Here is a 23,171-nt window from a genome sequence, read left to right on the forward strand (position 1 = left end):
GCCCAGTTGCCTCTTAAACTAGTTGTGCCTCCCTCACCAGTAAAAACTGCAAACAAGTGTTTGTGATAATGGACAACAAGTGTTTCATATCACTGTGGAGGAACTTTGGCCCACTCTTCTTTGAAGAAATGTTTTAATTCAGCCACACTGGAGGATATTCCAGGATGAATGGGATGTTTAAGGTCATCCCAAAGGACCTCAGTCAGCTTTAAGTCTGGCAGCTTTTTTCCCAACTAGGTGTTCCGATGTTTTCAGATGACACGCTCTGGTTCTTTAAACGTTCCTTTTAGCTCTACTTCCATTTCTTCAAGATGCTTTACTTTTTTGTCAGTGGAAATAAAAACGTGTTCTTTATAACTTGCCTTGTTAAATAAAGCTTACCCTGAATAACAACACCATCTGGTACAAATTGGTATTACCCTAAAGTACAGCCTTGCCACATTCAGTTATCTTTTTAACAACATACATGGATGTTTTGTACATAAAGTCAATTTTTCCAGACCGCTTTGAATATATAGGAAGGCAACAATAACTTAATTAACGAGTTGTTACAACCAGGGTGTGCAGAGGAGCACAAAGCTTGCAGCAGATGTGCAACAGCAGCAGAAGACCACGCCCGTTGAGCCTCCTGAGGTTACAGACCACACAGGCTCACTAAAAGTTAGCCACAGAAGAGTGCAAAACTGTTGCCTGGTCTGCAACATTCAGATGGAAGAAAGGTAATTTAACTGACTTTGAATGTGGCATGGTTGTGGCGTCAGAATTTGTGAATGTGAAGCCAACAAACCTGCAGCAACTGTGCGATGCTTTCATCTCAATATGGAACAAAATCTCTGAGGAGTGTTTCCGGGACTGTTTGTGAATCTGTGCTGCAGCCTGTAGAAACTCTGGGACTAAAACAAATGAGTGTTTTTCCTATTAGGTCTTTATCTCACTCAGAACACAGAAGCTGCCGTGTGACTCGGGTATGAATAAAGAGAGCGGGTCAGGTGTGGTTGCTGTACAAGGAGAGGACATTTATTGTAGAATTCCCAACACCACAGATGCGTGTTACCAGGTCGAGGTTGTCTTTTGATTGATTCCAGTGATTCAGACGGGGTGAAAACTCACATGCATGTCACACACCTGTGCACACACCTGCTCACCTCCACGCACGCGCGCACACACACACTCACGCACACTCACGCACACTCAGAGGCTAACAATCGTACATATGTTCACAGTCTTGATACGTACAAAAATTGAAATACAAATACAAATAATACCACAATAAAAACATTGTACTGTTTGATTTTTTTTTTAGAAATTCTTATAGCTATGTTCTCTATTCTGTAGAAAGACAACTATGCTTTAATAAGTGAACATTATTTTTTTGTCTTTCTCTAAAATGATCAGTAGGATATCATCATCATAACGAAAATTCTTACAGTATATATCTCTTTTTTTAATCTATGGTTTCTCAAGCTGACCCTGCCTCCTGACCTTTATTCACAGGGTGCTGCTAACATCCTGCACATGTAAAAGGCTTCAGCTGGCCTTAACGCGCCATCACTCGCCCCCTCCACCATCTCTTTTAAAAACAGCAAAAGAAGATCAAGTAAAGGATGGAGCAGCTTCCTTCTATAAACACAAACGCGTACAGTCAGCAAAGGCTCAGCTCCAGCCTTTAAGAAGACGCTCCTGCTCGCTCTTTACCAGCTGCACTCTGGAAATGATCGTGAACATAAAAACTTTAATGGTAAACGTGTGATCCTCCAGTGTGCAGTTCAGCAGATAAAAGCCCAGCTGTTGTTTTCAGCTCAGAGATGTAGGGTACACAGTCAGACGTCCCCCGCCCCACCGCGTATTGCCTCAAATTTACAACTCATAACAAGTAACGGCGGGTAAAAAAACATGAATGCCATCATGCAAAAACGAAATAAAGGCAAATGAATTATGGAGAGAAAAATCCAAACTAAACTTTTGAGCTTAGTCCCCCTAAAGCGTCGACAGATTCACAAAGGGATGAGCCAGAAAAGAAAGGATAAAAAGCTAGACTGTCATTATTTTCTTTGTCTGTCCTTAACATCAAAGTGAGTATTTACACGAGTGCACACAGCAGCGTGGACAGACGAGAGTAAAAACCTCCAGAAGGTGGCGCCTACTCTACAGCTGAGTTCTTCCTGTGAGAAAATGACGGGAATACTTTTGTTGTTGTGTTGCTGTTGCAGCAATGGTACAATATCTACAACCTCCCTCCCCCTGCTGGGAACAAACCGGGACAAAGCAGCCGGCTGTGCAGCAGCTCCGCGACACTCGCTGCTCGTCTGAACTGTTGTAGCCTCCGACGGGGAAGAACAGCAGCAGCATCAGTGTTCACACTGTGAGAAACGCCGTCTGCACGGCCTCGTGGTTTCCTGCTGGAACAAAGAGCTACATCGGTCTGAGACAAAACATTTAACCGCCATCGTTATCGGCGTGACAACAAGCAGCTTATCCACACTAAGCCTGGGTGTTTTAGAATTTCAACACACACATTTGTTGGTTTTTGGAAGCACCGATTCAGCTTCTTCCAGTTCACATATAAGACACAGCTTTGGCTCTGCAGGTTTGGATATCTGCAGATAGATTCCAGTGTTAAATTCATAACGTGTATTAGCCACTGTGAGGAAGAGCCTTCATGTTTGAGTCTTTCCTCCATAAAGATGACATCTGACGTCCTCCCCCGTATCCTTAACGGGTTCTGACACCTCAATAATACCAATAAACATGTGGTTTGATCACCATTGAAAAGGTTCTTTGCTTTTCAACCCAGAAGCTGCCTATACTGCCGATACAGCTCTAGTAAGCTGCAGAGGCCACAGTGATGCACACCCAGTGGTTTTGCTCTCGACGCAGGCCTGAAATATGACAGAAGCTGCTCACATAACAGAAAACATGCATCCGAGGGGGACAGCGTCAGGGCTCGACTCAGACTTTGCTCTCTTCGGTTCGTAGAACGTGTACTGAACGGGTATGGATTACTAAAAAAGTAAAAATTATTACTGATAAGCTCAGCGTGAGCGTCTATTTTGCACTCGGCCATCATTTCTCATGTCAGCACAGTCTCATAACAAAACATGAAAGTCGTGACAAGGCAAACTGTTTTTGTCATGTTCATGGACACAAACTGTCAGGTTATTTTTATGAGCCCAGACTGATTAAAGTAAGGGTTAAAAACAGGGTTAGACTTGTCACCACAAAACTGTAGCTAGATTTGTCACTGATTAATAGAAAGCTTTGAGACTGTGTTAGTCATTTAACCTCCTCAGACCTGAACTCTTCCACGGCAGCATGTTTAATTTCTCTTTGATATTTGGGCTGATTGGGGCCTGATGATTATTTAAACACAGAATTACCAGATTTTTTTTTTTTTACCTGATTTTTGTTTCTAAGAAACATCAGAGCCACATATGAGGATATTTGTTTAAAATTTCGATACAACAGTGGCAGTAAAACGTCCTCGTAAGTGGATATCAGGCCCTTGTAGAGCAAAATTGAGTATTTTGGTCTAAATAAGCCACATCTGTGGACGCCAGGTCCTGGGAGGTTAAGGTCACACTAACTCTCTTTCCACTGCGTCATTCACATCTCTTCCTCTGCTTTTGAGAAACTAACAAAACAATTTCTCTCTGAGGATTTTTTAACTTCTTCTAAAGCCTGAAATTCTTTATTTGAAAGATTCTGCAAAGCGAGTCGCTTTTGGCTATAAATAAGTCTTTGCCATGATCTCTATTCTTTTAACACTACCTTAAATAAAGCCATCTGTGCGCACCCCTCTCACTTCTTACTGAGTCAAATGTGCATCGAGACAAAGGAAGGCGATTATTTCGAGGGACTAGTTTGTCTCAGCAGAAACTTAAAGGCAGCCAGAAACCACGTTGTGTGCAGGTGACAAAACATCCTCACGATCGTCAACGTTCATTTGGTGGCGCTCAAATCCACAAAACTGTCAGATCCAGCAGGCTTAGTGTGGACGCTCATGCTTCTAACCTAATTTAATCACAGTATAAGAAGCAGTACCAGCTTTCACTGTGACACGCCAAACCACCTGCCGCTGTGCCCGCAGTGTGAACACTGCTGTGATGTAAAGTCACTGATGTGCTACACTCTGCAGCTCCTCACTCAATCGAACGGGGAGGTCGAAGGCTACTCGGCATGTCCACAGCAGCCGTTGGCCTGCAGGGGAGGAGGAGGCGTCGTCCGCCGACAGCACGAGGAGTCGCCTTTGCTCAGCAGGCAGTGGCACCGTCCGCGGGGGCCCTGTAGTGCCCCCTGCAGCTGGAGGGGGGGTGTGTGTGGGGTGGGCACACTCCTGCAGTTTTCTCCTGATGCTCAATTGTCCGTTTATCCACAAACACACGCACACATTTACACACACATACACCGTCCTCCTGTCATCCCTCCATCCCTCAGTGGCCAATGTTCGGGGTGAAGAAAACAAGGGTTGCGGGTCCAAGAGGTGGAAGGGTTACCAGTTCATCATGGAGCTTCTGTTGAGGGTCATGAAGAAGACTTGACTGCTGCCTCCAGAACGCACCGAGGCGAAGAAGACCTGCAGGGAGAGGGCAGCACGTCATACAGGTGTGTTTCAGGTGTGGCACCTTCGCTCGTGTGCGCTGTGTGTGCACAGACTCACCTTGTCGTTCCTCTCCGTCAGGAACTTCAGTCGCTGAGCTCGCTTGTGCATGAAAACTCCGTCGAGGTGTCCCGTCTCCACGGACCGGATCTCAATGGCCTTCTCTCCCCAGCCCATGATCTGATTGGAGTGGATGTAGGCTGCAGGGGAGGAAAGGGTGCACACGCACACACACACAAACACACACACACAAACACACACACACACACACACACACACAGAAGGGGGTTGGACAGGAGAAGACTCAGCACCAGTCTCACACCCAGGCCAGTCACACCTCGAGGCCTCCTCCGCCTCACTTCCGGGAGATTATTGCAGCAGTTTCTGACGGATGTGAACGACCAGCGTTGGGAGAGACGCGTCGCAGGCCTGCTGTCTGGCAAACCTCGTCGCTTTGATGTAAAGCAGTTATCTGAGCTGCCACATTGCACCGGGCTGTCCAGCAGCAGTGTCATTACAGCGTTTAAGGGCAAAGTCAGCCAATCGGAAAACTGTAAGAGCAGAACCCAGTTTAACCTAGTTGCAGGATTAGGGAACACTGTGAAACGTGAGTCCGCAGGGTGGAGGCCAGTAAATGATGACAGCTCGCCCAGCTGTGCACAGCCGTGGCCTTTTAAAATGAACACTCCCCTAAAATGATGGTGAAGTCTCAAGAAGGTTTAGCGGGAAATGTTTGTTTGTGATGTGCACTACAGTGGGAAAGTTCAGGATCTCCTTATTTCTGCTGTGTGAGGTTTCTCTGCTTTATTCTGTTAATGCTGCCTCTCTCAGACCAGCGCGCTCTCAGAGGAAATGAACCTTAATCTCAAGAGTTTCACTTGCTGGTTGAATGAGGGTTAAAAAAGATAAAGAGATAAATATTTAAGCCCCAGAAGTTTCAGCTTCTTTTTTAAATCATAAGAAGAAGTTTGATTTTATACATTTTATTGTGTTGCTTAATTTCTGATAAAAGTGAGAAATTGTAAATGGCCTGTATTTGTATTTGTATAGCACTTTACTCAGTCCCTAAGGACCCCAAAGTGCTTTACACATCCACACATTCACACACTGGTGATGGCAGCTACATTGTAGCCACAGCCACCCTGGGGCGCACTGACAGAGGCGAGGCTGCCGGACACTGGCGCCACCGGGCCCTCCGACCACCACCAGTAGGCAACGGGTGAAGTGTCTTGCCCAAGGACACAACGACCGAGACTGTCGGAGCCGGAGCTCAAACCAGCAACCTTCCGATTACAAGCTGAACTGCCAACTCTTGAGCCACGATCGCCCCAGAAGATCATAATTATAAATCTATATATACCTTTTTACCAGTTTATTTGTTTTACATTTATTTCCCCCTCATAGTGGATGTGTGTAACACTGTATGAGGAAAAACTTAAATTATCACTCACATGTATCCTCTTCCTGTTCACGCCCCAAATGACCTGTATAAATATACAGGATGGAGCTGATTGGGTGTAAATTTTTTCTCTCTACTCCAGGGGTCCCCAGTCCCAGGCCTCGAGGGCCGGTGTCCCTGCAGGTCTTAGATGTGTCCTTGATCCATCACAGCTGATTTGAATGGATAAATGACCTCATCAACATGTCCTGAAGTTCTGCAGAGGCCTGGTAATGAGCTAATCATGTGATACAGGTGTGTTGACCCAGGGTGAGATCTAAAACCTGCAGGACACCGGCCCTCGAGGCCTGGGATTGGGGACCCCTGCTCTACTCTATTACATATGTTACTTGCATGCTGTGTGCAGTATAGTTCTTGATCAGGCTGATGAAGGTTAATTAATAAATGTTGCTGGAGCTTTGACCTCTTTAGATCTTTGTTCTCTTTCATGCACTTTCACAGTGCAGTGAAGTTGTGCCAGAAGCTTCCATTTCATTTATATTAATGCGTCACCAGAATACTGGAGGGAAAGTCTCTAAACTACAAGCTCAGGAAAAGTGGCACTAATAGATTTTTTGATATCTTTTCTTTTATCAGAAGTTATTAAAACCGTGTTCAGGCCGGTCCACCTGGTCACCCAGGGTCAGTGCAGCTTCTTGGTGCTTCTTTTTATTCTCATGTGGGAGAAAAGACAAAAAGGGTCCCACATACGGAGGATCGGGATCGGTTGGGTGTTTATAAGCGCAGCGGAGAGTTAAATAAGTCAGGCGTTTAAGTTTTTATGGGGTGGGGGAGGGGTCGAAGCCGGGCTTGGCTGTGAGACAATCTGGTCTGACAGTTAAATACACAAAAACATGTTAACAGGAGACGATGCCCACACAGAAAATGTGACACGTCAGCAACAGTGCTCCAGGACAGAGACACAGTCACACACGTGTTTTTGTCATTCAGGGTTAAGCACAGAGAAATCTGTAAGAGTGAGGATGGGCGGAGACACACCAGCTTTGACTGACTTGGATCGTAAGATTCAAGATCCACCCCTCATGCTCGGCTGCGCTCTGATGCACTCACGCTACTTCTAAATAATAGATGAATTTAGATGTGCTGCCCCTGCATTGATCTGGTGCAGAGCTTTCATCTCGTTGCTTTGCTGCTGGATCTCACAAACGTTTTGTCTGGACCGGGTTACTGCAGAGCTCGAGCAATCAAGGATGAAAGGAAGAGCGGATGAGAAAGTGCCTTTTGAAATGTTTCACGGTCAACAACGAGACACAACAAGAGGACAGAAGTTAACACAGCAGACACACGACACAAACTCAACTCACAAAGAAGAACGAGCAGACAGTAAACGACTTGTGAGAGCTGGGAGTGAGGAAGGCAAAGATCCGCCGCTATCAGCTCATGCAGCCGCTGGATGTTCAACACTTAACGTTAAAGGGATACGTCGAGGTTTTGGGATGTCATACATTTGGTCAACTTACCCCTCGTGTGATGAGAGCACTGACACTAAACTCTCCATGATCCTGGCGTGTGCGTGTTGCTAAAGCTTGCCTGGTTTTAAGGATTTGCAGACACATCGAGTTTGTTGCAATTCCCCCAGGTCAATGCTGGATGTGTGAGAATGAATCATTTTGTCTACATTTAACTAAACATTTTACTTTTAGTCCTGATCAGTTGCTCGGGTTGCAAAGAGAAGTCAAAATGCAATGAAGTCGTTGAGAAAATGGCCCTCACTCTCCCCTAATCTCAGTCCTGGTTTCATGTCTTGCTGAATTAAACCTGGTGTTCATTTAGTGAAGTTTGGACCTTACATAAGAAAATAAACCAGGTGTGCTTCAGGGTGGCCACACTATGTGTTGACTAAAGTGTATGCAGAGTATATTTGTAATATAAAGAGTTTAATCATGATTACTTTTTGTAAAAGTTCAAATCAATAAAGTCACTCCCTCTGAGCCAGCACGGTTACTTTTTCTAAATCTTGTGCTGATTTTAAAATAAACTGACTTAAATTTTCTCACACGGTAAAGACGTAGAAAGAGGTAACGGAGGCGATGGAGACAGTTTGTTCTCATCAGCTCACTGCTCTGAGTTGACCAAGTGCCCAAACCTGCTGTATCCCTTTAAGCAGGTAATGAAACAGGTGAGTGAGACGACAGTCTGGGCTTCTTGTTTACAGGCGAAAGCAAAAGGCAAGAAAAGGCAAGCGTGTTGCTCTGAGCGGAGAAGGGGTGTGGTAGATAGTGAGGGTGAAAGATGATCTGCTGAGACCGCTTATCAGAGGTCAGAGGTCAGTGGGGTCAGGGAAAAGCGAGCTGATTGGTTGACGTACCGACGGAGGTGGGCATCTCGCCCCACTGCAGCACCACGTCTTTGGTGATGCGTCCGTAGGTGTTGACGTAGACGCCCTCGTCCTCGTAGCACAGCAGCATCTCCATGCCGTCCGTCTTGGGCAGAACCACGATGGCGTGCGGGGTCACCTGACCCTGAATCTGCCAGGACGACAGACGGGAGGGGGGGTGTTGAATGGGGTGGGGGCAGGGGTGTTAGGAGCTGGACCCCTCTAACATCCCCCCTTCCCCACCCTGAGAGAGAAGAAACTGCTGCAACAATAAAGCCTCCCGCTCCTCAGCCACGCAATTGCCATGGAAACAGACACGAGCACAGCGTGATTCATGACTGCCAAAAGCAATGAGAGGCGGTTGCTGTGGTTACCGTCTCCTTGGCCCGTCCATCTCTGACTGTAACCAAAGCGGGGTTAAAGGAGGACAGCGATTCACCCTCTGCCTCTGGATTCAAACACCAGTTCATTCACTAACAAACATTCACTCATTCATCTGCTAATTCACTCACTCGCTGAAACATTTCCATCTGTGACTTACAGCCTCTCCTCCTCACACATTCCTTTGTTCTCTTCATCACTTCTGTTCTGGGGCTGTCACACATTCACCATTTCATTTGTTCTGCTATTAGCTCATTCTTCCTCTCACATTTCCTCACACGTTCACTCCTTAAATCACACTCATATTAAACATGCAGTCAAACACAGTTACATATAAAGTACACATATGCAGTCATGTTTACAGCACATTGATTCATTCGGTGTGATCTACTGTAACCACAGCTGCTATCTGTCTGACCTCGGCCTAACTGGAACATCTGAATGAATTATGGGGGCGTGTCCCCACAGAGCCTCGCACCAGCTTCAACAACAACAGCCAAACTTAACCTTAATGTTACCTAAAATAAACTTTTAATACTTTTTGGGGTAAAGTCAGAAAACTTTTAAAACATTTGTTATGGAATTACCAGTTTAATTCCCTGTAACCACTGAAATTGAAGTTATGGCTCTCTCCTAATTCTTTTACATTGGGCTTTATTATATTATGGGGACATGTTCCCCGAAGGAAGGCAGGTCCCTGTACGTGCACAATAGAGGTTCACAGCTGTTTTCAGAGGACGTACTGTTGTGAAACCACGTACATCCATAGTAGGAGTATTGCTTTTGTGGTGGGAAAGATTTACACCAAGAGTGGGCAACTCCAGGGCCGATGTCCTGCAGGTTTTAGATGTGTCCTTGATCCATCACAGCTGATTTAAATGGCTGAGTTACCTCCTCACCAGAGGCTGGTAATGACCTAATCATGTGATTCAGGTGAGCTGACCCAGGGTGAGATCTAAACCCTGCAGGACACCGGCCCTCGAGGCCTGGAGTTGGACACCCCTGCCTTACAAAGTGATTCACATTGTGAAGAATTGTCCCTGAAGACAAGCAGCAGTGTATTAATACCAGCACACACACACACACACACACACACCACACACACACACACACACACACACACACACTGCCTAAGCCTAAACCTAACCCAAGCCTAACTTTACCCTGAGCTAAAACCAAGTCTTTACTTTAGAAATTACTGATTTACTTTGTGGAGGCCTGTCCTAGTAACACACACACACACACACACGCACGCACGCACGCACGCACGCACGCACACACACACACACACACACACGCACGCACACACACACACACACGCACGCACGCACGCACGCACACACGCACACACACACACACGCACGCACGCACGCACGCACACACACACACACACACGCACACTTACATGTGAGGGGATGTAGATGTCGTAGGGATTTCCAGAATCCACATCAATTACATGGAAGCCAACACTAGAGCCGTAGATGACCTTTAACCTCTGCCCTTCCTCTACAGTCAGGTCCACCAGCTGGGGGCGATGCTGCAGGTCAGTGAAAGACTGGCAGACAGAGAAAAGAAGATTGACTGAGGTTCAGTCATGCACTAAAGCAGCTGGATATAACTTTGTGAATCAGGCGTGTGATATTTCCTCTCTAGTTGCAGAAGACAAATAAAATAAAGAAATACAAAGAAATCAGTATCATGTACTTTTCCAAATATCACAAGTCTTAGCTTGATTACCTTGAAAGCCATAAACTTGTGGTAAGGTTTAGGTGCCCAGGCATAGATCTCAACTGAGTTCTTCAGAGCAATCACCAAGAATTTAATCCTCTCGTACTTCACTGCAGAAATAAAGACACATTTTAATGTGAAATCTCAGGATTTCAGCTAAAAAAGATTTTAATTCAACATAAGATATGATAGATATTAATTTCTAGTTTGTTAGTGAACAGGTCCGCACGTCTCCCATAAACGATCTGAACGTACCGACTTTGTAATGCACGCAGCCCTCCAGGTCCCCGACTGTAATCCAACCCTGTTTCTTCTCCACTTCAGGGTCATTGTGTAATATCCTGTTCCTCAGCCAGGACAGGTAGTAAACCCGCAGCTTGTTCTTCTTCCCTATTTTGGAGGAAAATTCAGAATTCAAATGAAATGATAATTCATTTCCTGTATGGAACAAACATAAATTAAATGGTGTCTGCGTCTTTGTGAGTTTAACCCATCAACTGTGGATCTGTGATGTGGCATTTGGTGAAATCAGCTGCCAACCTGAGATGGTGACCAGGACGTTGAGTCCCTCCAGGACGTCCATCTGTTGGAAGCGCCTTCGATTGATCAGGTTGTAAACTTTGCCTTGACCGCTTCGATCCAGCAGCATCAGGCCGTTCTCCGTTCCCACCAGCAGGTTCACTCCTGCCCAAAACACACACACGCTTCCTTTTTAGCGCCTCTGTATCTGCACAGGATTCAAATTATCACGAGGCTGTTGCTGACGTGACAGTTTTACCCCAGAGAGCCGCACAGAGGATCTCCGAGTTGAAGCGTTTCTTGTATTTACGGATCTCGGGCGTGTCGCTGTGCGGCCTGATGTTAGTGGGGTTGACGTTGACCACGGAGATCTTGCGGGCCTCATTGAGCCTCGCCTGCTCCTGCTCCTGCTTCAGCAACTCATCAGCAAACAGCGCTGCAGCACAAAGTACAACAAAATGCAACATCATCTCATCTGCAGCTGCCCCATCCCTGAGACAATAATACAATATTTTACACTATTTTTTTCATTTTACGCTACTAATATATTGGATTCTATTATTTTCATAATTATAAATTAGACTACATATCTATCTATCTATCTATCTATCTATATATATAAAAATACTGGCAATCAATAACAACAGATACAAACATGATTAAGTCAGGCTGTCAGGATGTGGGTTGCAAAGCAGCTTGCAGATGCATGGCTACTATAGGGGGGGCTAAAGAAACTTTAACCTGAGATTTTCGGGTTAGAAGCATCAGCAGCACTAACACTATATTTGACCTTTCAGAGGGTAAAAACAGTTTGCTGCCAGGCTGCGTTTACTGTACGCCACCTGCTCATGTGACTGATGCTTTAAATTAGAAGAGAAGCCTACCTGAGGCTGAGGTTTTATCATCTTCGTCGGTCGGGGAGGTCCCGTACACCCTCGGATCAACAAATGGCGTGAAGGAGGACTTGGAGCCTCCGCTGCCTCCCATGCCAAACTGCAAGCCACAGAAACACAGACTTTACAGTCCAACACGTGTTTGTCAAACACTTACCATGAACAGCAAAAAATCTGTATAAAAAAACTGGGATCAAAATATAGGAAACACAAAGATTTTCTATGAAGTGTCACAAAATATAAACCGGTCCTCATCAGTGTTTCCTGTATTTTGTCAGAGACCTGTATCAGGTGCTCAGAAAAAGGAAAGGGGTTACTTCCTGGATCAGAGGCTGGAAAACTGAGCGAGGGAGGAACAAACGCAGAAGGATCAAACGAGTAGAGCAAGGCAGGTTGAGTCAAACAGGACAGGGCAGGAAATTAAAGGTGCCACTTTTATCTGTTAACATATAAAACTTTTCGGGGGCATCTCACCGTGTTAGATTTGACATTGAGTTTTCTCTTCTTTGAAATCAATTCAGTTTCCTTCCTGTAGCTCCAATTCACAACAACGGCCACCTTAAGGACCCTTTCCTACAGCGTGACTGGCAAAGGATCGAAGCAAAGGATCACTGAGATCCGCTCATCGGAAGTATAAGGAGACAAAACTGAGCGGCCTAAATATATGAGCAGTGTTGAAATCGTTCCAGATGTGCACAAGAAAATGATCTTGTACAAGCGCTCGGTTTTGTGGCCAATCCTCTGAAACTACATATGCACCTTTTATTCATTTAGTCCACAAGCTTCAATAATGTCAGCCTTAAATGTGGCTGCTGGTAATTTCCCACCCTGATAAAGCAGCAGTGTGGGCAGGTGTCGGGGCGAGCAGGGTTGAGGTTTGTCAGGATACGGGGAGGTTTAGGGTGGAGAGGATTTCAGGGCCGATATCTGGGTGCTGCTCCACCTACTTGGACCCCAGAGGCATCCCCTGGAGAGACCAGGGGGGAGGTGCTTTGCTGCACCAAATCGGGGAGATTGGCGCTGCCATAGAACAGTTTGCCGGGGAAACCGTTGCTGGCGGTTGAGCTCCGCCTCCGTTCCCTGTGTTTCTGGAAAAAGAGAGAGAGGGGCGGGCTACTGTGCAGCGAGGCTGTTTGACAGGTCAGGTGATGGAGGGAGGCGGGACCCATGCAGGTGTGCTTGTTTCAGTGTTATTTTTAAACTGGGGAGGGTGGGCACATGTGCTATCAGGTCTGTGTTTCTACCACGCTTGGCCTTTAACACACACTTACACTGTGGTGAGTCTCTTAGATTGTTTTCTCCAAAACCTTCAGCGGAGTTCAAAGATTATTTGAATAATAAACAGAAATGGATGTGCAATAGTTCTGTTACCTCTAAACTATGCTTTCAGCTCCAGCTCACTGGCCTAGTGCAGAGGCACATGTTCAGCTTCGCTTTGGGCCATTTTCTGTGCGTTTTCCCCTTACACTGTCCTTTCACAATAAAAGCCCCAAAGCACATTCTAAACAAACTGTTTAAATCAGTTTGTTTTGTAAAGCTGATTTTGAATCATATCTGAGATTTGAGGGCAAGCTGTGTAAACAGACCACGATCACTGCCCTCTACTCAGTAAAAAAGCAACAAATCTGGTGCAGAGATGAAGAGTGTCGGCTTCTGTGCAGTCAAGGTCAAAGGTTAAAACGGAGACTCACCTCACGCATCACCAGGGTGCTGTCCTGGGAGCTGTTTGCATACGTGTCCTCGTTGGTGTCGTTGTGCTCTCCCGCTGTGCCGAAGGACTCGTTGGTGCTCTGACTCGCAGCGGGCCTGAAAAACAGATTTTTATCATCTTTTAATAACTTTTTTAAAATGTTTTTTTTTAAACAGACGCATCTGACTTTAAAATAAGAGCTTAACAATTTGAACAGATCCATCTCCTGGGTTATATATGTGATAATGGCGTGTGGAGAAACAAGTAAGAAGTACAAAAAACCCACTCAGTACTGCATAAATACTGCATATATATCATCTTGTGCAAGAGGGGCTTGAAGCCTCTTCTTAACGCCCTTAGCTGTTGTTTCACAGTGAAACATAGAAAAGGAAGGTTTGCCAGATGAATGATGAGTGTAGCACAGAGCTGCAGACTTTGGGAAAACAAGGGAAAAACACAAAAGTCGCCTCTTAACTGCAAAACAAGTATCGGCCAAATGTTTGTGAAAGCAAACCGTCCTCCGAGCTGCACTAATAGCGCTGTGCATCATTAGCCGATGTGCATCCTCCTGCATAACCCTCATAATGACCAAAATTTACAAAATGGACTTAATGGTTTGCTCAATATGACCTGAAATGGGACTGAGCCCATAAGCACACCTGGAAAATGTTGTTTTTCTTTTTTTGCATTCAGAAGAGTCGCCTCCTGGTGGCTATTATTAGAAAGAATCCAGACTTAAGGCACTTCCTGTTGGGTTTCTGTCGTTTCCTGTTTTATTTTGTAAAATCTTACAAATCTTACTGCTGTTAGTGTTCCCTCCTCTGTGATTAAAAGCCTCGCCCTAACTGGCATCATCTTTGTTGTGTTTCACAGCTGCTTCCTATTAGCCAATCACAGCCTGCCTCTAACCATTTGCTCCATCGTTGTCCTTTTTAGCTGCAATTTTTCCTGCGTGTTTGAATTCTTGATGTACTTCTCCTTTTGTCTGCGCCTTATTTTATGGCACACTGACTGATTGCCTTTGACCTCACCCAAAGATTAAACCTTTGTGCTTCCTGCAGTTGGATCCTCAGCGCCTGAGCTGCATCCATCCTTTACAAAATCCATTTTATTAAAAAATGATTAAGAAACATTTCTTACAGGTGTTTCTTTCAGTCTCCGTGCTCAGACCTAAACGTTAGCTGGTACGGTCTGTGGTCGTGCTCTTCGTTGGTTTGGATGCAAAGCTATTCCTGAATTATCACCATCACTCACATGATGCGTGGGATATCACTGACGGCCACAGATCCATCGTTAGCCCCGCCCTCTCCCTCCTCATCCTCGCTGCTGTGGGACTCCTCACTGGACGACGAGTAGTCAGTCACTTTGACCGGCGGGCGGCTGGTTTCCTCGCCCTGCCGCAGCTCTCTAAGCTCTTTGGCCAGAGCCGTCAGATCCTGCAGGAAGACAAATTCAAAAGTGACTCAACACTTATTTATTTTCTTCATTTCTGTAAGTCAGTAGTGTGCAGGTCCAAAATGATCATGCAATAACTATTTTTGTCTTTAATAAGTTTATCTTCTTATATATCCGGCGTGTGGCTTCTTGGAGGTTTAAATATCATAACTGAAAGGAATTCGGTCCATCTATGAAAGTCTTTTGTAGCCTAACTATCACGTCTAAAAAGCTCTGCTAAGCTGTTCCAACACCACAAAAGCACAACTCTCAGGTGTGAAGACAGATTTGCATTTCATTAAATTTTAGATTAATATCACACTGAAAATAAAGTGTTTAATTAGCCGAGTAAGAGCGTTGATGATGGAAAAGTAATTTGGCAGCAAAAGCAATTTTAATTTTAAACGATATTTCAGAATTCACTTGCTCGACACCAGAGACCAGACGAACTATACAAGTTGTCTGAGAGAAAGATTCACAACAAATTCAAGGCAGGAAACATTTTTACAATAAGAAAATCACAGTAATATAAAAACACAGCGATCAAAGAGATGAAACAAAGCTGACCTGAGGCGACGTTTCCTTAAATCAATCATTTAAGGAAAATTCATTTTTACACAAAAATCTCACAGTCTGTGCTGCAAAGTTTGAGGTGGAACAAAGTGAAACATGCTATCACAAACATCTCTCATCATCCTGGATTATGCCCCCCCCACAATAAAAAAAGCTGCATGTCTGATATTCCTTATTTTTGCAATCCTGGAACGCTTCAGTGACTCTCGCAGCTCTCCTGCTCAGAAGCAAAGAGCAGGAAGCAAATGTGTTTTTGGTTTTTGTGCCACCATGCAAGCCGTTAGCGAGTCCGTCGAGAGGAGGACGGTGAAGTGAGAGAAGGAGGATGCACCATGCCTCAAAGTGGGAGGTCAAAGTTCAGCAGACTTGAGCCTCTGTGATATTTTACAGCGAGCAGCCAGGTACATGCACCCTGACGCCTCATCCAGCTTCTGTGCACTGCCTCTGCTGCAAACACGTCACAGCAGCACCAGTTTAAACAAGTTAGAAATGTTTGGCGATGGTTTGAAAAGCAGCCGATATCCTGTCTTTACAGCTGAGATGCTCTTTGCAACATTTTCCTGTTGTGAAGTTTAATACGACAGTAAATGTTTCTCTCTGGATCACAAGAATAACCAAAAGCTTCTCCTGTAAGACCTCCTTAATGCATTAAACCTTCACACGAGAACTCTGTGCAGCACTGTGGTTTCACTGTGAGCCTCACAAACCACGTACGCAGCGTAAAGGAGGAAAATGTATTATTGGAAATTTAAAACACCCCATAAAAACACAAAAAAATAATACACTCATAAATATACAGATAATATATTTATCATCTGTATATTAAATATATATTAAATAATGAATAATTTTATAAATTAGGATGATTATAAAATCCATAATAATTTACTACAAAATAATAAAGTTGCTACAAAAATTAAGTAATAAAGTAATCATATAAATACAGTAAACAAAAAATACAATTAATCTAAAAATCTGAAGTAATTTTACACATAAAAATAAGGACTATAAAATATAAACAGCATTCTAAAAAATACTATAAATATAAAATATTAATATAAATAAATGTTGAAATGAAGAAAATGTAAAAACAGACAAAACAAACTAAAATATCAGACATCATCAATACAAATATAATAAATATAGGATGTCTTTGGCTATTATTAGAAATGTAATAAGGTGAATATAAACATTTCATTTAAATTACTAGGAACTAAATTCAAAGGATTAAAAGACCAAAAGTATTTCACTCTGCACTCTGTCAGTAAGAAAGATTTGAGTTGTGATTATTTGAACTTTGAATCATCGTCCAATCCTGATCCTGCGAATGAATCAGAGACTCAGCAAAACAACTACATGTAAACATCTTCAGTTCACAGCAGGAAAACGTGCACGTGAGCAGTGGGTAGGAAGTGGGGCTTTGGTGGGGCACGGGGGGGAGGGGGGTCTTACCAACTCCTGGAGAGAAATGATAACAAGGAAGAAAAGGGGGGAGGGGGGGGGGCACATGTGGAAATGACACAAGTTATAATTATTATTCATAATTATAACTTATTAAATCCAGACCGAGTCTCTTTGACAGGAAACAGAAGGGAATGTTTTCAGACACATTTTCCAAAAGTAAGAAGATTTTTATTGGAAAACAGTAACTTTGGTTTAAAATCAGGATTTTTTAAGACCTTATATTTTGAAACTGATTGAGAATAATTTCAGAAAGAGAAGTTTGGATGATTTTGATAAAGCTTTAAATCTTTTTTGAAATAGGAGAGACCTTTTCTTCTTTTAAAGTTTCAGGAAGTGAAGGAAATTTGGAAAATAAGATCTTTCTTGAGAACTTTCTTTGAAAACAAAGACCTTAAATACAAATATAACTTATTCGGTATGAAAACCTGATAATGAATTTAAAAAAGCAGCATGAATCGATGATACATACATGAGAACAAGTGGAAAGTTGGTGAAAATTAAAGTCTATTCTAAGAAACTTCAAAGCATTTGGAGACAGTTTTCCAAACTGTGTTTTTTATTCATTCAAAGTGAAAATTCACAGCAAGAAACTAAAAATCAAAGGCTTTGCTGGAGGGCTTCTCAGCGAGGAGCACTTACGGCTTTTCAACTTTTCCAGCTCTCATTATTATCTGGGCCGAAGCCTGTGTTAATGTGAGTGAAAAAAATATCACAAGCCGAGCATGATTTTATTCTGAAAGAATCGCACAGGGTAACATCGGGAGTTTAATTCAGAACGTATGTGAGGGTGCCAGTGCGGTGAGGTGATGAAGGAGGAGAAACATCACTAACCTCGTCTACAGCTTTCTTATAGCTCTGACGGACGATGGAGGAGGGATGGAGGACAGGAAGAGGTTAGTTCAGAGAGAAGAGTCAGTCAGGCTTTCACCGCATGTTTATTTAATGAGTATTCTTAATCTTACGGGGGTTTGTGGCACTGCCACACACAGGAGAGCTGCAGGAGTGTGTGTGTGTTTGTGTTATACACAGTGTGTACTCACTGCAGGCCTGCTGGGTCGGGTTATCTCTCTGTTGTCGTCTTTGGCGTCGTGGCCTTCAGTCTTAGAGGCTGAATTACCTAAAACCCAAACACAAGAGGATGTTTTTCATAAAACAGCAGAGCTTGCACAAATTGGGGAAGACAGAACGCTAAGAAAGAATTCTAAGAAGCAATTTAAAGGCACTTTTTGTAATTACCCTTTACAAATATCTCCACTAGGGGGCAGCATTTCATCAGTGGGTTTGGTGAGCCTTCCAAAATCCAAAATTATCAACTGAGCCTAAAAAAATCAACTGCTATGACTTTACGTCCAAAACGTCTGTGCATAGGGAAATATAAGGTGAGGTTAGACTTTAACGCAATACCAATTTGAACCACAAGGTGGTGCAGCAAGTCAGTGTGACCTTTATTTAATCAGGTTGGCCATTACGAACACAAAGTACCTGTTACCAGGTACTTTTTAGTACCTACTCGGTCGAGGTTCCAAGTGATCCAAGGCAAAAATGTGACGTCAAAAGACTGCAAGCCACCGATTGCTGGTCAGTGGCGTCACTCGATGAGTCATGAGAGAGTGTGTGACGAAATCAAAACGGACATTTCTGAAACCTGGCAATGAGTGAAAAGGCCACAAAAACCAACGCCGTGATCCTTGAGTGTGACTAAAAGCTTCAGGCCGAGCAGCAGGTATGTCATTGTTTTAGCGTTCATGTCACATACTAATTATCACAACCTCGGACACGGTACTATAACCAGGACCACGCACACTGAGAAAATGAGGCGAGGCGAGCTGTACCACCTTGAGTCGCGTTGAGCGATGTCGAGTACTAATGGAAAAAATTTAAACTTGTTAAGGAAACAAGTTCAACAAGCATGAAATATTAACGAAAATGAGACATCAAAATATCTAAAAACATCTCAACACCTGGTAAAACGCTGCCCCCTGGTGGTGGTGAGAGTTTAAGCAAAAAAGTTTCAGAGGGTAATTACAAACAGTACCTTTACACTGAGAGAGACCTTCAAAGGCCTGCTTGGGCGCTCAGACTGGGTTTCGTGGGTTCAGGTCAGGTTTTTGTGAGTTCACAGACAAACAGGTGACTCACCGCGCTCGTTGGAGCCTCCCTGAGAGCTGGGGGTGCTGGAGCTGGAGGAGCTGCCGCTGCTTGTTCTCTTCAGGGGAGTGTCCAAGTACATGTCGGGCCTCCGCAGGTCAGGGTTGCTACAGTAACACAAACACAGCGTTGCCTCAGACATGACTGTGAACAAATACCCACACCCACATTTCCACCGGTCGACATCGGAGCTGCACATACCTGGCCCGTATGAGGTGAGCGCCGGCCCGCGGGCCGAGGCCTGGCCCGTTTCCAGGAGAGTTCTTCCTGACCAAAGCCGGAGAGATGGAGGTCGTCCTCTGAGGAACCTGGAAACACAAAACAGCAGCAGGTTTTAACATCTGTCCGGAAGCAACAGGCTAAAAGCTGACATTTTAAAACATCAGAGAGTTTAAGTACAAAACTGAGAGCTGCAAAGGCATTCTTTAATTCACAAAATTAACTCAAAAAGGAAGCAAAAATGAGCAGAATTTTAGTCTGTGCATTACAATTTTAATCAGGGTGATGGGGATAGACTGTCCTTTATCCATTACAAAGTCTGTTTGTCTTAGTCTTTTAGTTTTAGAGCAGTTACTGACATCATTTGGGTGTTTATATAAGAAAAACGTTTGACAGAATTATGCCTCGCTGAGCAGCTTTAACTAAAGCTCATTTCACTGGGATGAAGGATATTTGCAGCACATAACACAAGACTAAAGAGCAGTGCTCTGAAACCCAGCTTTGCATTTAATCTGAACACAATTAATGTGAAGCTAAATACACAACACAATCATTTTAAATTTCTACCAGAGTAAGTCCTTTTTTCAAATAGATCATGTTTAACTAACGATAAACTAAATGATAAATACAATCAGAAAACACTCAAAAGATCAAAAAGTAAAGAGAAACTCAGAAAAAGACAGAAAAAGGTAAAAACAGACTTTAAAGAAAAGCAAACTCAGCACACGTGGATAAAAACACACTGGCGGTGGCATGCAGAGACCTTAGGGGGCATGTCGTCGTCCTGCCGCAGCCAGGAGCTGCGGTCCAGTTTGTCGAGGGGGGGCGCCAGGCGGGACAGGGGCGGGGGAGGAGGGGTGTCAGAGGTGGGGTCAGAGTTCTGCCGGGGCATGGGAGGCCGGGAGGGGGAGGGCAACGCCGAGGAGGAGGACACGCCGTGGGGGTCGTACAGGGACTGGGAGCCTGACAAGCCATGACTCTTCACCTGCACCAGGTGGGCCATCTGAACACACACACACACACACACACACACACACATGCGCGCAGGCAGGAAACAGGCAAAGTGGAGGGGAGAGAGCAGGATCAGGACAGAGTGATTAGGAGGCAAGTCAAGAGGAAACAATACAGGAGGAGTGATGCAGAGGAAGGAAGATGAGGTCACGGAGGAGGGAAAACACTCCTCGCAGTGCACTGTGTGAGTGTGTGAGTGTGTGTGTGAGAGTGTGTGTGTGTGTGAGTATTTTCTCCAACAGCCCAGCAGACAAACAGCGCCTCCTGCTGGTGACGTGCAGCAGCGTTCTGTCCAAGCCCAGGAGTTTGTCCGTGTCTCCTGATGTCATACAAACAGGTGCATCACACCTGCAGGACTCAGCTCCTACCAGAGTTTTACTGAAACTACTCCCCACAGACCGGCTTTACTTGAGCACAGACGGAGAGATGTCAAGGAAAAGTCTGGCATGTTTCCATCTTGCTTATTTCCATTACCATCCACTGTTCCCATAACATAAACAGACCCCACCCAGTTTGAGGGGGTGACACCTATAAACTGCTGAAAACTCCTCAGACAAGCTGAGACCCAGAACCAAACGTACTGTTACTGATAAGTAACCCTGCCGACTGGATGCCTGTCATTTTGCATCTGTACTCCATCACAGTGGATTTGAAATCAAACAGTGATTCCAGTGCAGGCTTTCACGACGCTTTTATTATTACAACATTTCATGCACCAGTTTTCTTCACTGTATTTATTTCTGATCAAACACTCTCATTCCTCCGGGCCCCTTATTTTAATCTTGATACCTGCTGCCAGCTGGAGGGTCAGTCCAACCAGAGCCCAGAGGGTGGAGAGCCACTACGCCGAGCTCACTCCTGCTGCAGATCAGAAAAGACTACAGACGGTGCAGCTGGACCTCCACCACAGCATGAGAGACTCGCTGCAGGGATGGCTGGTGATACTGCAAAGATACATAACTTTCAACTCAAATACTCACAAAGGAGAAACTCGCAATAACTGCTCATCCTGATCCTCCTCCTGCTCTTCATCTATACGATCAAAAGCCGTCACAAAGCTTTGCGCACTTTCTAGCACAATGCTGCGTCACCGCCTGCCGACACCGCTCCATCACACCCGACAATCTCCTTATTAATCTTTGTCTCACTCTAGCTCCTCTCAGACACTTAATCCCATTCACATAAGCCTCTCCTGCACTAATGAGGCCACTCTGCTGATGTTCAAAAGAGCTCAGAGTTTCATTTCAGCTGCTTCGCCTTTGATGAAACCAAAACCCACGTGTGTCCGTGACGATCGGACGCATCGACGACACGGAGCGACCTCGCTGGCTCCAACACTCGCCGATCTTTGAATTCATCACGTTAAAATGCACTCGTGGGCATCTGTGACGGTTCCACAGAAGTGTGGAGGGTTTGTATCTGCATGTGCGTGCATGTCCAGGACACGCACACGCTTCATTCTCTGCAAATATTTTATGTATAAATTTCTTTGTGTCCAATAACTGAGAGACATTATTGAGGGGCCTGAACGCTGATCACGAAAGGAGCTCTTCTCACTGATTGATTAAAAAAGAAAAAGCTAAAGCGAGTTAAACTAAACTAAACTGACATCCTGTGGACACGATACTGAAGCTAGCAGAGAGGACAACCTCATAACCACAACATCCACAGTCCTGAGTCTAATCCTCTCTTCCTGTTTCAGAGACGGGCCAGTTGGTGAGTCCCAGAGAACCAGTGAATTCCACTGCACCGTACCAACGTACATATCACACTCAGACAAACACACAAACACAGGTCACACACCTGTGGCTCCATGGAGCGGTGCATGGGCGGAGTCCGGGCCTGCTGGATGCCCCCGCTGCTGAAGGACTCGGAGCGAGGCGGCAGGGTTGGGTCTGAGATCCGGTTGGAGACTTTATGCTGCAATGCAGGAGAAGAGGTTCAGCTTGTAATGTTCCCACACACACACACACACACACACACACACACACACCATGATGAAAGTGTCCTCTAAGCTGTGTGTGTCTGTTCACATGTTTTGGTTTTAAAGCTGATTTGACTGATTTCTTCTTCTGGGAGTTTTCCTGTAGCTCGTTACCAAGTCTGAGACATTTTGTTCCAGTTTTGTTCCTCAGGTAGAAACGAATAATTGTTTCAGGAGGTTAAACTGTGCTTCTGCTGAAATCAGAGGAAACAGCTCGTTCTGTGCAGAGCTAAATGGATTCGTTTAAAAATGACGTCTATTTACTGCTTTTAATGCTCGAAAGATGCAGAAAATGAAGCTGGCTTCACCACAACAATTTAAAACTATAACACAGGAGCAACAGCAGAAGCAGCACATCAGACACATGACAGTGAATGAATCTCTTTGCTGCACAGGTTTATTAACCTGCTAAAGAAGCAGAGTTACTGTTTACAGCTCAATATTGTTTATTGTTTAGATGAACTTCGGTGAAGACTTTTTCTGCAGTACGTGATACACACTTATTCATATTTACATAGATATCACGTTGTTCTGCTCCCAACAGGAAGATGTTTTAGTTCATGTCAAACTGTAAATGAAAACTGGAAGTATCGGACTTAATGAAGCGTTTGATGGATACGAAATAAAAACAGGCGTCATTAAAAGATAACGGCTGTTCTCACATGTGGCTAAACCAACATCTGGAGGTCTGATCTCCAGCCAGCGGTGGTGCCGTTAATTCTCCCAATGACTTGATTTATTTGAGCTTCTGTGG

General features: G+C 44.5%; 1 protein-coding gene across 10 annotated transcripts in view; it reads right to left on the reverse strand.

The window, feature by feature from the left end:
* Window positions 1-995: 995 nt before the first annotated feature.
* Window positions 996-23,171, reverse strand: part of tnikb (TRAF2 and NCK interacting kinase b) — a 66,061-nt gene continuing 43,885 nt past the window's right edge. For 4 of the 10 annotated variants that reach the window (XM_085468762.1, XM_085468760.1, XM_085468766.1 and 1 more), the window contains 17 exons: window positions 22,237-22,353; window positions 20,186-20,425; window positions 19,405-19,511; window positions 19,195-19,310; window positions 18,096-18,172; window positions 17,887-17,910; window positions 14,839-15,020; window positions 13,586-13,700; window positions 11,886-11,994; window positions 11,261-11,437; window positions 11,023-11,166; window positions 10,738-10,872; window positions 10,492-10,592; window positions 10,160-10,309; window positions 8,365-8,524; window positions 4,658-4,797; window positions 996-4,573 (listed from right to left, as the gene is read on the reverse strand). In XM_085468762.1, coding sequence (XP_085324888.1) covers window positions 4,490-4,573; window positions 4,658-4,797; window positions 8,365-8,524; window positions 10,160-10,309; window positions 10,492-10,592; window positions 10,738-10,872; window positions 11,023-11,166; window positions 11,261-11,437; window positions 11,886-11,994; window positions 13,586-13,700; window positions 14,839-15,020; window positions 17,887-17,910; window positions 18,096-18,172; window positions 19,195-19,310; window positions 19,405-19,511; window positions 20,186-20,425; window positions 22,237-22,353 — 2,178 coding nt within the window. In that variant the 3' untranslated portion in view covers window positions 996-4,489. Of the gene's footprint in view, window positions 4,574-4,657; window positions 4,798-8,364; window positions 8,525-10,159; window positions 10,310-10,491; window positions 10,593-10,737; window positions 10,873-11,022; window positions 11,167-11,260; window positions 11,438-11,885; window positions 11,995-12,841; window positions 12,983-13,585; window positions 13,701-14,838; window positions 15,021-17,886; window positions 17,911-18,095; window positions 18,173-19,194; window positions 19,311-19,404; window positions 19,512-20,185; window positions 20,426-22,236; window positions 22,354-23,171 lie in introns of all 10 variants that reach the window. The other 6 variants (XM_085468769.1, XM_085468761.1, XM_085468767.1 and 3 more) reach the window with 5 other exon arrangements.

This window comes from Copadichromis virginalis, linkage group LG9, assembly GCF_057382275.1.
Source record: "Copadichromis virginalis isolate Kocher_CV1m ecotype Utaka linkage group LG9, C_Virginalis_male_GT1.1, whole genome shotgun sequence".
Taxonomy (NCBI): domain Eukaryota; kingdom Metazoa; phylum Chordata; class Actinopteri; order Cichliformes; family Cichlidae; genus Copadichromis; species Copadichromis virginalis.